The sequence below is a fragment of the Mytilus galloprovincialis genome, chromosome 7 (assembly GCF_965363235.1).
Source record: "Mytilus galloprovincialis chromosome 7, xbMytGall1.hap1.1, whole genome shotgun sequence".
NCBI lineage: Eukaryota > Metazoa > Mollusca > Bivalvia > Mytilida > Mytilidae > Mytilus > Mytilus galloprovincialis.
The window spans coordinates 56,005,799-56,018,267 of NC_134844.1; the positions used below are offsets into that span (position 1 = coordinate 56,005,799).

General features: G+C 32.4%; 1 protein-coding gene across 1 annotated transcript; it reads right to left on the reverse strand.

Annotated features, from left to right (window-relative positions):
• Positions 1–39: 39 nt before the first annotated feature.
• On the reverse strand, positions 40–11,704 carry LOC143084227 (uncharacterized). Its single transcript, XM_076260635.1, has 6 exons — positions 11,127–11,704; positions 10,358–10,594; positions 7,162–7,260; positions 5,434–6,012; positions 3,815–3,915; positions 40–1,323 (listed from the first exon to the last, which is right to left on the reverse strand). The coding sequence occupies exons 1-6, from the start codon at positions 11,455–11,457 to the stop codon at positions 40–42; spliced, it is 2,631 nt and encodes an 876-aa protein (XP_076116750.1). The 5' UTR covers positions 11,458–11,704.
• Between the last annotated feature and the right edge of the window lie 765 nt (positions 11,705–12,469).

Sequence of the window (12,469 nt, forward strand, 5' to 3'; positions counted from 1 at the left end):
ACTAATCACTATATAGCGACCAAAATTATATTTTGTTATTTACTCTACAAAATAACGTGCCTGCTTTGAATCCCAATACCGTAGGTAATCAACCTCATGAAACTGACCATGTTGACATTCCCACATACCATCTTTTGACAGCCTAAGTTCTTCGAACTTCTTCACAAAGCAAGGTGTTTTACAGGCTGCACCATATTCAAGTTCAAATTGTTTTTCAAATATTGATCTGTTCAAAGCATCAATAATTCTTCGCGAATTAAGTTGATAAAACTCGGAGATCGATAACATTGCAATTGTTAAACATTCCTGGACACTTGCAACATTGGGCGACTGAATATTTCGTATAGAATTTAAATTTGTGAAATAAATAATAATTTTTCTTCCTTGCATAATGATTGAAAACTCATTTATTTCGTCAAATACGAAAGTGGCAATATCTTGGAAAATCATCTTTCTTCCTTGATACACTTTAAGTGGCCATATTCCGAGAGCAGCGGCAATCAGTCGAAATAAAACGCATGGTGGAACCAGTTGTATTTTGAAATCATATGCCATGCATATACTTTTGTTTATATTCAAATATTTCTCGGCATAGTCATTGTTAAGTCTAGTCTGAATCATACATGGGATGATATAGTATTCTGGGGGGACATTAACTTCTTGATTAACTAGCTTCGGTTCAACAAGAACATCCAAGTGAAGAAGTATCTTCACAAGAAAGTCCTTAAATTCTTGGTTCTTGAAAATAGCTTGGAACTCGTCTTGGTTCCATAACTTCATCAAGTCATTCTTCTTCAGCATTCCATCTTCTTGCAAGTTTTTGAGAATGTTGTAATATTCCGTATCATATGCAGGAAAAAACATCTCATCAGTAACGAAAGATCGTAAGGCATTTACAAGGACACTAGGCTCTATGATAATGAATTGTGACAATTCATCTTGATCAAAGAAGATCAATTTTCCAATTGCATGCTGTGTACGCAAGAAAAAATTCAGCTTCTCATCATCCATCATTAAGTCTTCATTTAATCTGTTCAGTTTCTGAATCTCCTCCATTCTAAGAATACTGGTGCCTCGAAGTTTTAAATCAATAATTTGTTTTTCCAAGGGAACCCATATCAATGGCATCTTCATTCCCCAAGAATTCTGCGAAAAGGCTATTTGAACGAGCTTGTCTTTTAGTTTATCTATTTCGTTGTCATCTTTTTTTCTGGCATCAATGAAAAACAAATTGTCTAAAAAAAGGTGAGATTTGTTTACGTGTTCTTTGAAAGTTTTTGTAAGTTGTGCCACAAGCTCTGTCCGTCTAATCTCATAATTAGTCTGTAAAAAATAATCGTTACTGTATAAATTTATCAATAATTTTTATTTTGTTTACTTGAGATTGTTGACTTATATGAAGACATAAGCGGTAAGCGTGAATTTTATGGTAAAAAGTATTGTAAATCAATTGAAACAAATTCTCCTCGAAGTACTGCTTGATATAATATCACCCAAATAAATGTTATTTGCTTGCATTGATAACTTCATGTCTTCTGTGACACATCATTATTTAGACTAAAGTGCTTTGTCTCTATCTTATTCTCATTGCATGTTATTTTTGGTAGCTTTTTATCGATGGGTCGTTGCATAAATGGAGATCTCAAACAATTACTGGACAAATAGATGTATAAAAATAAGAAAATGTGGTATAGTTTCAATTAGGCTTATCATCCAAATGATGTAAATGTTAGTAACTATAGGTATTTGTATGGCCTTCAACAAAGAGCAAACCTCATACCACATTGAAAATTACCAAAAGCAGCAACATGGCAAAATGAAACAAATTTAACTAGAAAATCACCAATCTTATATATACTCTTTATAATATACGAAAAAAACAAATATGATTCACAGCAACAACCGATATTCAATGAATTATAGGCTTTCCGCTGATCTGTGTGTGTAAATCGATAGGATAATGAATTTTATGACTGTACCTTTTCAATCAGAATATAAATTCACTTAATTATGACAAACATACACATACAAACAGACGGGAAGGTAGCGGATATTCAAATCAATAGAAACTACAAACGCCATAACAAACAACAGTAGACGACGAAAAGACAAAAAGGTTCACAAATCACAACAAAAAAGCTAAAACTAACCCACTATATCAAGTGTTATCTCAGCTGCTCTGGGAGTGTAAGAAAAAAACTAATTAAGTATGTTTTTCAATATTCATTATAACACTGATGGAGCAGTTTATACATAAATAGTGCGTCGATGTTAATGACGTCCGTTCAGTGTGAACATGCACCAGAATAACGTAAAAACTAAGGTAGGTAAACGCCACACAAGATGGAGTAGATGGTATGTAACTGTTGAGAAATTGAACGTTTAAATCACCACATTCATAAGAATACTAATTTGAATTTGTCCATTTGTTTTAATATCGATGAAAAGATTAAGATATAAACACAGACCTTTTACTTTCGATAGTATTATTAATATCAAGTTTACTAAAGATATATGACTTCTGCATCATACTAAAACGAAAACAAGTCATTACCATAAGTATCAAACACCCCAAAAAACTTACTATATGATGAGTGGTAGGGATGAGCCGCTGGAATAGGTCGATTTTTCATGCTCCATGATATGTGAAAAGGGTGAGAAATTCAGATTAAATATATCGATAGGTTGATATTTCTACTTGCTTGATTATATCACAAGTGTCTGAAACTAATCAGATGTCCTTGTCTTGTGATGGGGTGAAACCAAAGTCGTAAATGCATCAGCTGTATTTGTCAAACCAATTAAACTCTATTTATTCTGATGTGGTATTTCCAGTGATGCTAGTTATAAGTGCTATAAATCTCACCATTTTGACATTTGCACCTAATTAACATTCAAAGATTTGTTTACATGAAACATGGTAACAATTATTTAAAGAAATTCCATAGTGTCATCTATGAGAGGGAAACACTGTAACGTTTGATCAGTTTTTCATTAATATTAAACTCAGTGAAAGTGTTTCTCTCTTGAGTCGTTACGACACTTATCTCACCAAACATTTTTAATTGTCTTTTGAAAAAGTTGTTTTGGTTTTTTTTAAATATCCAAATATATCAATAGGTTTTTTTTTTTTTTTTTTTGTTAATTGATATATGACAAGTTATATATTTTTGATAAACAAAATATATGAAAAGGGTGTGGTACTTGATATCTCAGCTGCTCACCCCTACCAAAAAAAATTTGAAGTGCCCCCCCCCCCGAGCCCCCCACACATATCTCTGGTATCCAGACCGGTGTTAAAACTAGATTGGATACTTTGGGATCCTCGGTGGGTCAAAGATGTTCCCATCTTGACCTGGAGATCAATCTTTTGAAATCTTTTCGGGTTGTCTGTTCCAGCCGAGAAGCCCAGTGGTTCTCTCCGAGTACTTCGGCTTCCTCCACCATAATAACAGACTTCCCGGTGTCCTACACGCTCCCTTGGGCGGTGTTGGGTTGGGATTCTTCTGGTGGTTTGGATAATATTGTACAGGACACATCTCCATTAATCCTTAGGGAGTGTACATGGATCCGCTGTACCCTTGCGGTCAATCAAGGGGTGCATCTCAAATGGCAAAATCTCGAACTACATACATACATACGTGAATGCCATTTATGCGGTGCTATTCAATTATCTGTGATAATTTATTCTTATAAATAGCGTATTGACCTTGTTTTGAATGACTTCAACGATTGTGTAGTGTGCGTATAATTATAGTTCATTTAACAGAGTGTTATTCTTCATTTTGAAGTTGCTTGTTAAGACGTATTATACCTTATATCTATCTCTATGAGTAGCTACGAACTGAATCCTCTGAATTCCACTATCTTCTGTACAGTATGTGGAGACTGAATTAACCCAGTGCAGTAGAATGTCTGAAAAATAAACTTTTAAAATTTTATATATGGGCTAGTGGCTTAGCAAACATAACAAACCATTACAGGGTTGTCGTGAACATGGCCAATAGTTCCTTAAGATCATTCTACATTTGCACTTCTACATTTTTACATATCAATTTGTTACAGTCGGTTTTAACATGATTTTTTTTAAAGCTGATGCCTTCCTCTGAAAAGATAACATGTAGCATATAAATATAATTTCGATTACGGTTGCCTTTGGTCCAGCTTACCTTATAAGTAAATACACAAAATGTAGCTATTTAGCCAGATGTTCGTACTCATCAACTCACAACATTTAGTTTTTTAAGACCATAACTCGAAAAAGTAAAAACCAAACATAAAGTTAAACAAGGTATTGGTTGACTACATATTTACACATTGAAATAAAAATAAAAAGTGCTTATCATTTGAAAATAAAGGGCTGAATGAACTCCCTACTAACAGAAGCTAGCGTGGAATTTTTTTCCAATGGTTAAGCTTTGTAACACGCTTATATTCGTGTCAGACAAGTTACAAGGTCATTGGCTATATTTTAAACGGTTAACAATGCAACATTATTTGCCAATTGATAAGGAAATTGAATCAGCTTATTCATTGGCTCGATTTTAAAAGAAAAATAAAAGTGACCTTCTTCGTTTACCGGAATAAACAGAGACACAAGAACACACAAAAAAACACCATGGGAAAAACTCAAAACTGATAGTACTCAAAAACCCAATATAGAAAAATAAAAACTGAGCTACACTAAATCCACCAAAAATCGAGTTTGATCTCAAGGGCTAAAGAAGGGTAGGTAGTTCCTGCTCTACTAATGGGACCTGTACTATTTCATAACTTCAGGCAAATATAAGGATTTCAACAATACATGTATGTACCATTTATTGTAACAGTTAACTTGTAAGACAAGTCGGGGTAGAAGTAGGCATATTTTTGGCAGATTAGACAATATACGTTTGATGAAACGAGTAATAGTAGAGAAGGTCGGTAAAATAAATTCTTCATAGTTGCGAATTATAATTGTTGTTGATTAATTCTCTGTTAATATTTTAATCATGTTTTGTCTGTAAACAGTTTTTAGTCTTTTAAACTAAAATCACGAGCAATCACCCTCGATTAAAAATTGATCGGCAATTCACAAAGAAAAACGTATTAATCAAATGTGTTTTGGTACAATTTTTAAGAGTATTTTTTTTATTACAGCGTCATTTATGAGTCTTTCGTAGACGGAACGCACGTCTGGCACAAATTAAAAAAAAATGTATCCTGGTTTCTATGATAATTTATTCATTTTGGTCGATGCCACTGCTGGTGAAGTAATTCCCTAGGGTTTGCATGTTATGCGGTATTGGATGTCTTGTTAATATTATCTGCCGTACGGTATCGTGCAGATCTTAACGTCGACTTTATTTGTTATATTGTGGCTAGCTGTTTCATTGTCTATTATACCACAGGTTTTTTTTCTATTTATATTGATATATTGGTTATACAAATTACCTGCTGAAGAAATATTTTTTCCAGGGTATTCCGGCAATGGTTCATCCAGATCTTTACTTCCATCAAATAGCAGCAGAACAGTACCTTCTTGCAAAATGAATAGCTGATGTGTCATGTCAAAAGCTTTCTGTCCGCCAAAATCTACCAAGTCCGATGGTGCAATCTCTAGATTATATTCTCCACGTCTTATTTCATCCAGTATACTTTTTCGTAAGTCCTCTTCTTGAAGCACATTTGACGTATTTGATAAAGCTGATGCTTTAGAGGTAAGCTCTTTCAAATACTCAGGATATGAGTTTTCTGTTTTCTTTTCTTTTTCTGCAGTATTTCCATCATTTCTATTTAATGTTGGTGTTCTTATCAGTTCAGGTGTACTATCAAACTGAAACAAATCTTGAATGTCAAAGTTTGATTTCATATATATACTTCCATACTTCATTTGTTGTGTTATGTCTTTATCTAAGTCATTTCCTAAAGCTTCGTCAATTTCCATTTCGTCTGTTAACGTTTGTTTCAAATGGAACCATTCGTCAATCGGGACAGCGTCTTCAAATTCAGGTAATGCAAAGGATTGTCCAACTTCAAAATCAACTAGAATAGGAATGGAAATAAAAAACAAGGATTAAATAATGTATGATAACAGTATTTTCTTTAAGGTTTATTAAAACCCTTCTGTAGCCATTTTTGTACGAATTTTTCAAACTCTAATTTTATCAAAACTAAAGATATAATAAGTAATAGGGATAGGCCATTTAGTACATGTTCCAAGGGGAAACTTGATGCAAAGCATTATTTTTTACTGTTTCATTGCATTTGATAGAAAAAGAGGACTTTGTGGCAAATAAATCAAGATTTTTATAGAAAATCCACAGCCTTTAATACAGAGATTTTTGTTATGAAATTTGAAACATAAATTACTCACTTGATTTTCTATGATGTGCTAGTGTTTATTTTTTACAAAAAGTTCTAAGTAACCTGTAAATTCCAAAACACCTCGTGCTGAGTCACTAAAGTCGAGCGCACCCTAAAAGGTGTACTTGATTTTGGCCATATTTATACTTGTCTTAACCAATAACTACATTTATAAACTTATTTTAAGGAAATCAATGCTAGCACTGCATGCAATAATCCTATATCTATCAGTCATCAAATTGCCAAATATGAGAGTACAAGGATAAAGGCTGTGGATTTTCTATAAAAATCTTGATTTATTTGCCACAAAGTCCTCTTTTTCTATTAAATGCAATGGAACAGTAAAAAATAATGTTTTGCATCAAGTTGTCCCTTGGAATATGTACCAAATGGCCTATCTCTATTATTCATTATATCTGTAGTTTTGATACAATTGAAGTTTGAAAAGTTCGTACAAAAATGGCTACAGAAGGGTACATAAACCTTAACCCAATATCCAACGTTTTAACAAAAAAATGTCTCAAATTAATAATTTGAAAGATATGAAATAATTTTTTTTGTTAAATTACAAGAATGACTGAAATGAATGTCATGTATGTGATGCTTACAGAACAGTCAGGAAAAAAAAGTTGTTTGTCAATGTAAAAAAAAAATAACTAATCAAAGAATTCAATTATTGAAAAATATTCACCTCGTAACCAAACAACACTGTTAATCAACTCATGAGCTACTCACATTCGTTAATTAATGTGTTTTTCGGTCACTTGTTGATATTTTTCTCTATTCAAATTCTTCGATTATTTATTCTATTATTACCCATTTCTTTCTTTTCAACTTTATTGGATGCTACCTCTTCTTTTTGTATGTTTGTCATCGCAGCTATTACTTTCCCATGAACTGTGTGGCACAGCATACCTTTAATAAACAAATAAAAAGTAAATGTATAAAATAATAAAATAGCGGAACTTTAAAAACAATAATTCATAATTCTTAAGCTCAGAGTTCTTAAGTGTTTAAAAAAAACAAATTAAACAGAACCAAGGTGTCAGTCATATTTGATAAGTGCTCATATATTACAACTCACCGCTGATACGAATGCCGACTAATAATAATGTCATTCTGTACAGCAGTACTTGGACAAAGTATGATTTGTTTTGTTTATTCGATATTGAATTAATTCAAAGCATTGGCAAATAGATAGTTGATTTGTGAAAGGCGTGAAAAATTATCACAAACTATACTCATCACTGCAGACATTTTGATTCGGAGAAAATGTGTGATGATATCTTTGACTGACGAACGTGCTGACGATAGGAACGGATAAGACGAATGCAATTGGTGTAACTGCACAATCATATTAGAGTGATAACACATTTAATTCAAATCATTAACAACATGTTGATGTTCACTTTTAGATAATGTAATGAACGGCCATTGGACCAAAAACAAATTCCAGATCCATAACTATCTTTTAAACCAAACTCAATAGTTATGCAAGAGCATTTACTCACATCGAGCGATTGCATACACATTTTCAAACCGAATACTGAACTAGGGAAAGTTTATAACTTGTATTCTAATATAATTCATATAATGTGCGTGATACACTCTTTTTCTGTATTGACAAAATCAAATAATAAATTAAACTCATCATAGCACCATGATTGGAATTTGATATTTGCGCCAGACACGCGGTTCGTCTACAAAAAACCCATAAGTGACGCTGATCACACATCTAAAACTATTGTATTTGAATATGTGAGAATCCTTATTTCAAGTTGTTGAACACGGGAAGGAATGGATATGTGTTTTATAGAACTATTTAAAATTCATAGCAAATTATTAATGTTATCAACGAAAACTCTTCTGTTTCATAATAAAAAAAATCAGTTCCAGGTCTCTTTCATGTACACAAATGTATCAACATCCAACGTAAATTAAAAAATACATAAAACAAAACTCTCGACTTTATTTTGTCAAATATAAAACGCACAATACTGTTTAAAAAATGTTGTCAACCACCATCATCGAGATGGTTGCAGGAAAACTAAAATTTAACAGTACCTCGAAATTGCAATTGAATCTCGTCATAGATTTAAATGATTATAATCACATGTCTAGTCTATTATTATTTGATACACCTGGTGTTTCGGTTTAGGCTTTAGGCCAAGGCATTCCTTATCAGGTACCCCTAACCCGTATTTTTGTAAGTCTAGTTTTAATGATTGTATACATTGGATACTGAATAATATTACTGGGGCACGACACCTGGCGTATTCCTAGATTTTCAAAGTATGGTTTACAGTATTAACTTTGTTTTATTTAATGAATTATCTGAGTTTTGATGATGTAAGCATGTCCTTCAAGCTATTTTGCTTTTTGTAGGCTATAATGGATGGTCTCTGAAAAAGCTGTTTAGCAGTTTCGTCTTTTTCAATAATGTGCCAGTGCTTTCGTATGGTTTTGCCTAGTTGTTTAACCATGGGATAGTATTTAGATATGAAGCATAGGGGAATATTTTCCCGTGATTTGTTTCTATATTCAGTCGGAAACCAGGTTGAAATAGAACAAAAGAATCGAAGCTCTTTGTTAGAGAAGGCGATAAATGTTTACTGTATTGATTACTATAGTGACAAAATTTTAAAAAGTTAATAGAAACAAACAAAATTGCAATTTTCTTCTACATTACGAGGTGTTTTATTTTAAAAACACCATTTGCATAAGTTTTCAATTTATCTAGTACACAGTTAAGCAGAACAATTAGATATCAAGTCGACGACATGGGTATCTTTCAAGTTGGATGAAGAAAATGCATAACCTCCGATTTTTATGAAAAAATTACCACGGACGGAAAACATATCAATCTATTAGTTCAGTAATTTTCGTGTCTGCCCTTCCATTATGTGACTGAAGAAAAAATTCCAAAAAATGGGTAACAATTGTATCGAAAAGAGAAAATCGAGGTCACCTTTTTATGTTAGGGCGTGTTTGAGTTGAGTATTTTGTCTTGATATCGTACAAAATAAGAATATTTCATACATCGTCTCGCTTCAGATTTTATCATTTTTATATATTAAAGCTACAGGTTGACTTTATAACACAAAAAAATCACAGTACTAAAAGATGAAATATATGGGTCAAGTGAAATACCTATCTAATGAGTCATAAAAACAGAGAAGGTGTGTTCGAGTAGCTATTTTTTTTACTGAAAGTACTTGACGACAGTCTTTCAAGTTGGATGATGAAAATGCATATCTTCGAAAAATTCCAATTTTTTGTGTGTGATTACTATGGTTTATAGTCTTCATACACTAAAAAAATCTAGTCTGCCCTTCCACGAAATATTTAATTAGAATTTTTTTAAATGTTTATGAATTTTCGAAAATTCCACCTGACAACCGATCAGACAATAGTTTTCAGTTGAATCAATGCAGACAAGATTATTAACTGATGCTCATTATCTAGTTGATACATTTGCCTTTTAAAATACAACTGACATATAAGGATCGTAATGGTGCAATGTGGATAAATTTATCGGTTTCCAAGAGCAATATTGGTAGCGCGTCATCCCTACAATGGCTTCCATTTCTACGATTGTGAAAATGAACTGGCGTAATGGGGAGATAATTTTGACGAAGTAGACTCCTGACTGTATTTTAACATGTGATTATAATCATTTAAATCTATGACGATATTCAATCGATCAAACATTCAGATTTATGAGTTTGACTGTCCCTTTCGTATCTTTCGTCCCTCTTTTTTAAGCCTCTGCATGGTTCTTTGGATTGGTTCAGGACACGTCTTATATTTAAAAATAGGGATGTACAAAATCAATGCTGCTGTTAGTGATTTTACAAAATCAAAGATTTCACAAATTCACTGCAACATATATTTAGAGCAAGTTATACTTCGTCCACCAACATAAGGTACATGTCCAATAAACGGATATGTGTACCATAAGATACTAAAATTTGCAAATCATTAATTCTTATCTTCAATAATTTGTATCAACCTTTTCGTATTTGAATCATTTTCTTGTCTTTTAGATGAATACCATTTTGCCCAAAGTATATCTGTAACCCATTTGTTGATATCCATTTATCTGGTACTTCGTCTCCAGTTAAAACACATGCCAGACTTGTCTTCCCTGCATTACAAGGACCTCCAAGATAAACACGATTTTCGTAGGAATCGTAAAAGCCATGTTCCAATAGTTCATAAAATTCTCTTGAGTCCAATAACGAAGGAGCTGAAAGAGTCGTGTAATTATTTCTTAACCATGTGACACACCATGGTTTGCGTCTATATTGCGTCATATATTAAAACTATTGCCAAGTTTACTTGTTCAATTCAGCGATTAATATTGATGCTTATACGAGGCTGCATTTATATTAATAATAATAATTACTACAAAACGACATACTGTCGCAATAAAATTTAGGAAAAAAAACAGATATCACTTTCATCAGATATCACTTTCAAAAACTTTACAAACTCATATGTGGGCAATTTACAGCAACAACAAAAATTACATTAATAAAGCTTTTGAAGTTTTGTATAACTTGCAAATAAGAAATATAAATGATAAGAGTGAAAAATTGCTTGCATGAGAATTTCATTCTTTTGCAAAACAATGCAAACGTCTCAATGAGATACTGCAAATTGTCGTAACGACATATCTTGTTGATTTTGTTATTTTCGAGATAAAGCTGGTAGCAATCAAAGGGATTGATTATCAACTACAAAATAAATGTCACTTTATAATGACTGTTACAACTTACTTTTTCCAAATCTACCTTTCTCCATCCAGACTGGTTTCTGACTTTTCTTTTTCAACAGACTGGCAAATAAATGTTTTAGCTGATCAGCCTCAGTTAACAGGTTTTCTAGTTGTTCAACCAATGGAACACATTTCTGTCTTGTGCTTGTTAGAATTCTATCAAGCATTCTTGCTACATCTTTAAAAACATTGAAATAGTACATCGTTTCTGTATCAGTCAGTTCCTTGTTTCTTCTGCATTGGAGTTCCTGTTTAGTTTTCTTTATTGCTTCTAAAACTTTTGCATCTATTTCTTTTTTCTGAAGCTGGAGCAAAGCAGATGATAGAAGCATTGTGTCAAAATCTGTGTACCCATTCTCCTGACTTTCGAGAAACTTGAGATATTCTGTTGCATTAAAATATCTAACTGAATGGTCCGACAAAACAATCCAGTTGAAAATAACTACAGGTGGGACAATTTGATAAAGTAATTCTCGAAGAATTGTTGATAAGGTATCTTCGAAAGCATAGCCAATCAGTGTGTATCTTGATTCGGGAATTTGCAGATGTTCTAGGTCATGCCCAGGTGGAAGATACCAATATCGCGGGATAGATTCTATTAAAAAGTGAGATTTTTTTTTAATAAAGTGAAATAATAATACACATGGTATACTTAATGGTAGACGGGAATATTAATAGCGTAACCGAAAGCTATTATATGGAGTTGTCTTATGGTTTTATTTTGTTGAATATTTTGTTACAGGAAGAGGTTAATGATTATTTAATGATAACAAAGAACTCTAGAATGTTTCAATTTATCCTCAGATCTAATATTTAACGATTTGGATTTCTACAATTTAGCTGTTCTAATGGCGCATTTGTATTTAAGACACTATTGTACTTCCTTAAATATACTTGCCTTCTATAGGATTTGCATGTTCATAGTTTTATCAACTAAAGAAGGAAATGCGAACTTTTGCACTGAATCGAATTTAACACTCGTGACTGAACACCACATACCTTTTAACTATAGTAACTGAACAATAATAGTCCTTGACATAAAATCTTTTTAACAGAAAACTAGAATAACACTTACCATTATTTTTATTATAATTTTACTTTAAAAGATAAAACAATCTGTATATAAATTAGACCTTTGGTTTTCCAGTTGGAATTGTTTTACACTAGTAATTTGTTTAGGCCCCTTATAGATAGCTGGTAGGTATGAGCCAATGCTACATGTTGTAGACCGTATATTGACCTATACGTATTTAGTTCTATTGAAGAATTTTTACTTTTAAATATAGCTTATATCAGTATCAATACGGTAATTTTCCGGTTATGGATTTAGATATTTCGGTTTCA

Bases quoted from the DNA above. Each gene is read 5' to 3' on its own strand.
- LOC143084227 (XM_076260635.1), bottom strand. From the start codon at position 11,457: ATGCTTCTATCATCTGCTTTGCTCCAGCTTCAGAAAAAAGAAATAGAT. The intron at 3,916-5,433 runs GTAATTTGTATA...TTTATTTTTCAG, and splicing joins AAAAAATATTTCTTCAGCAG to ACATTCTACTGCACTGGGTT. The intron at 1,324-3,814 runs GTATAATACGTC...TATTTTTTACAG, and splicing joins CTCATAGAGATAGATATAAG to ACTAATTATGAGATTAGACG.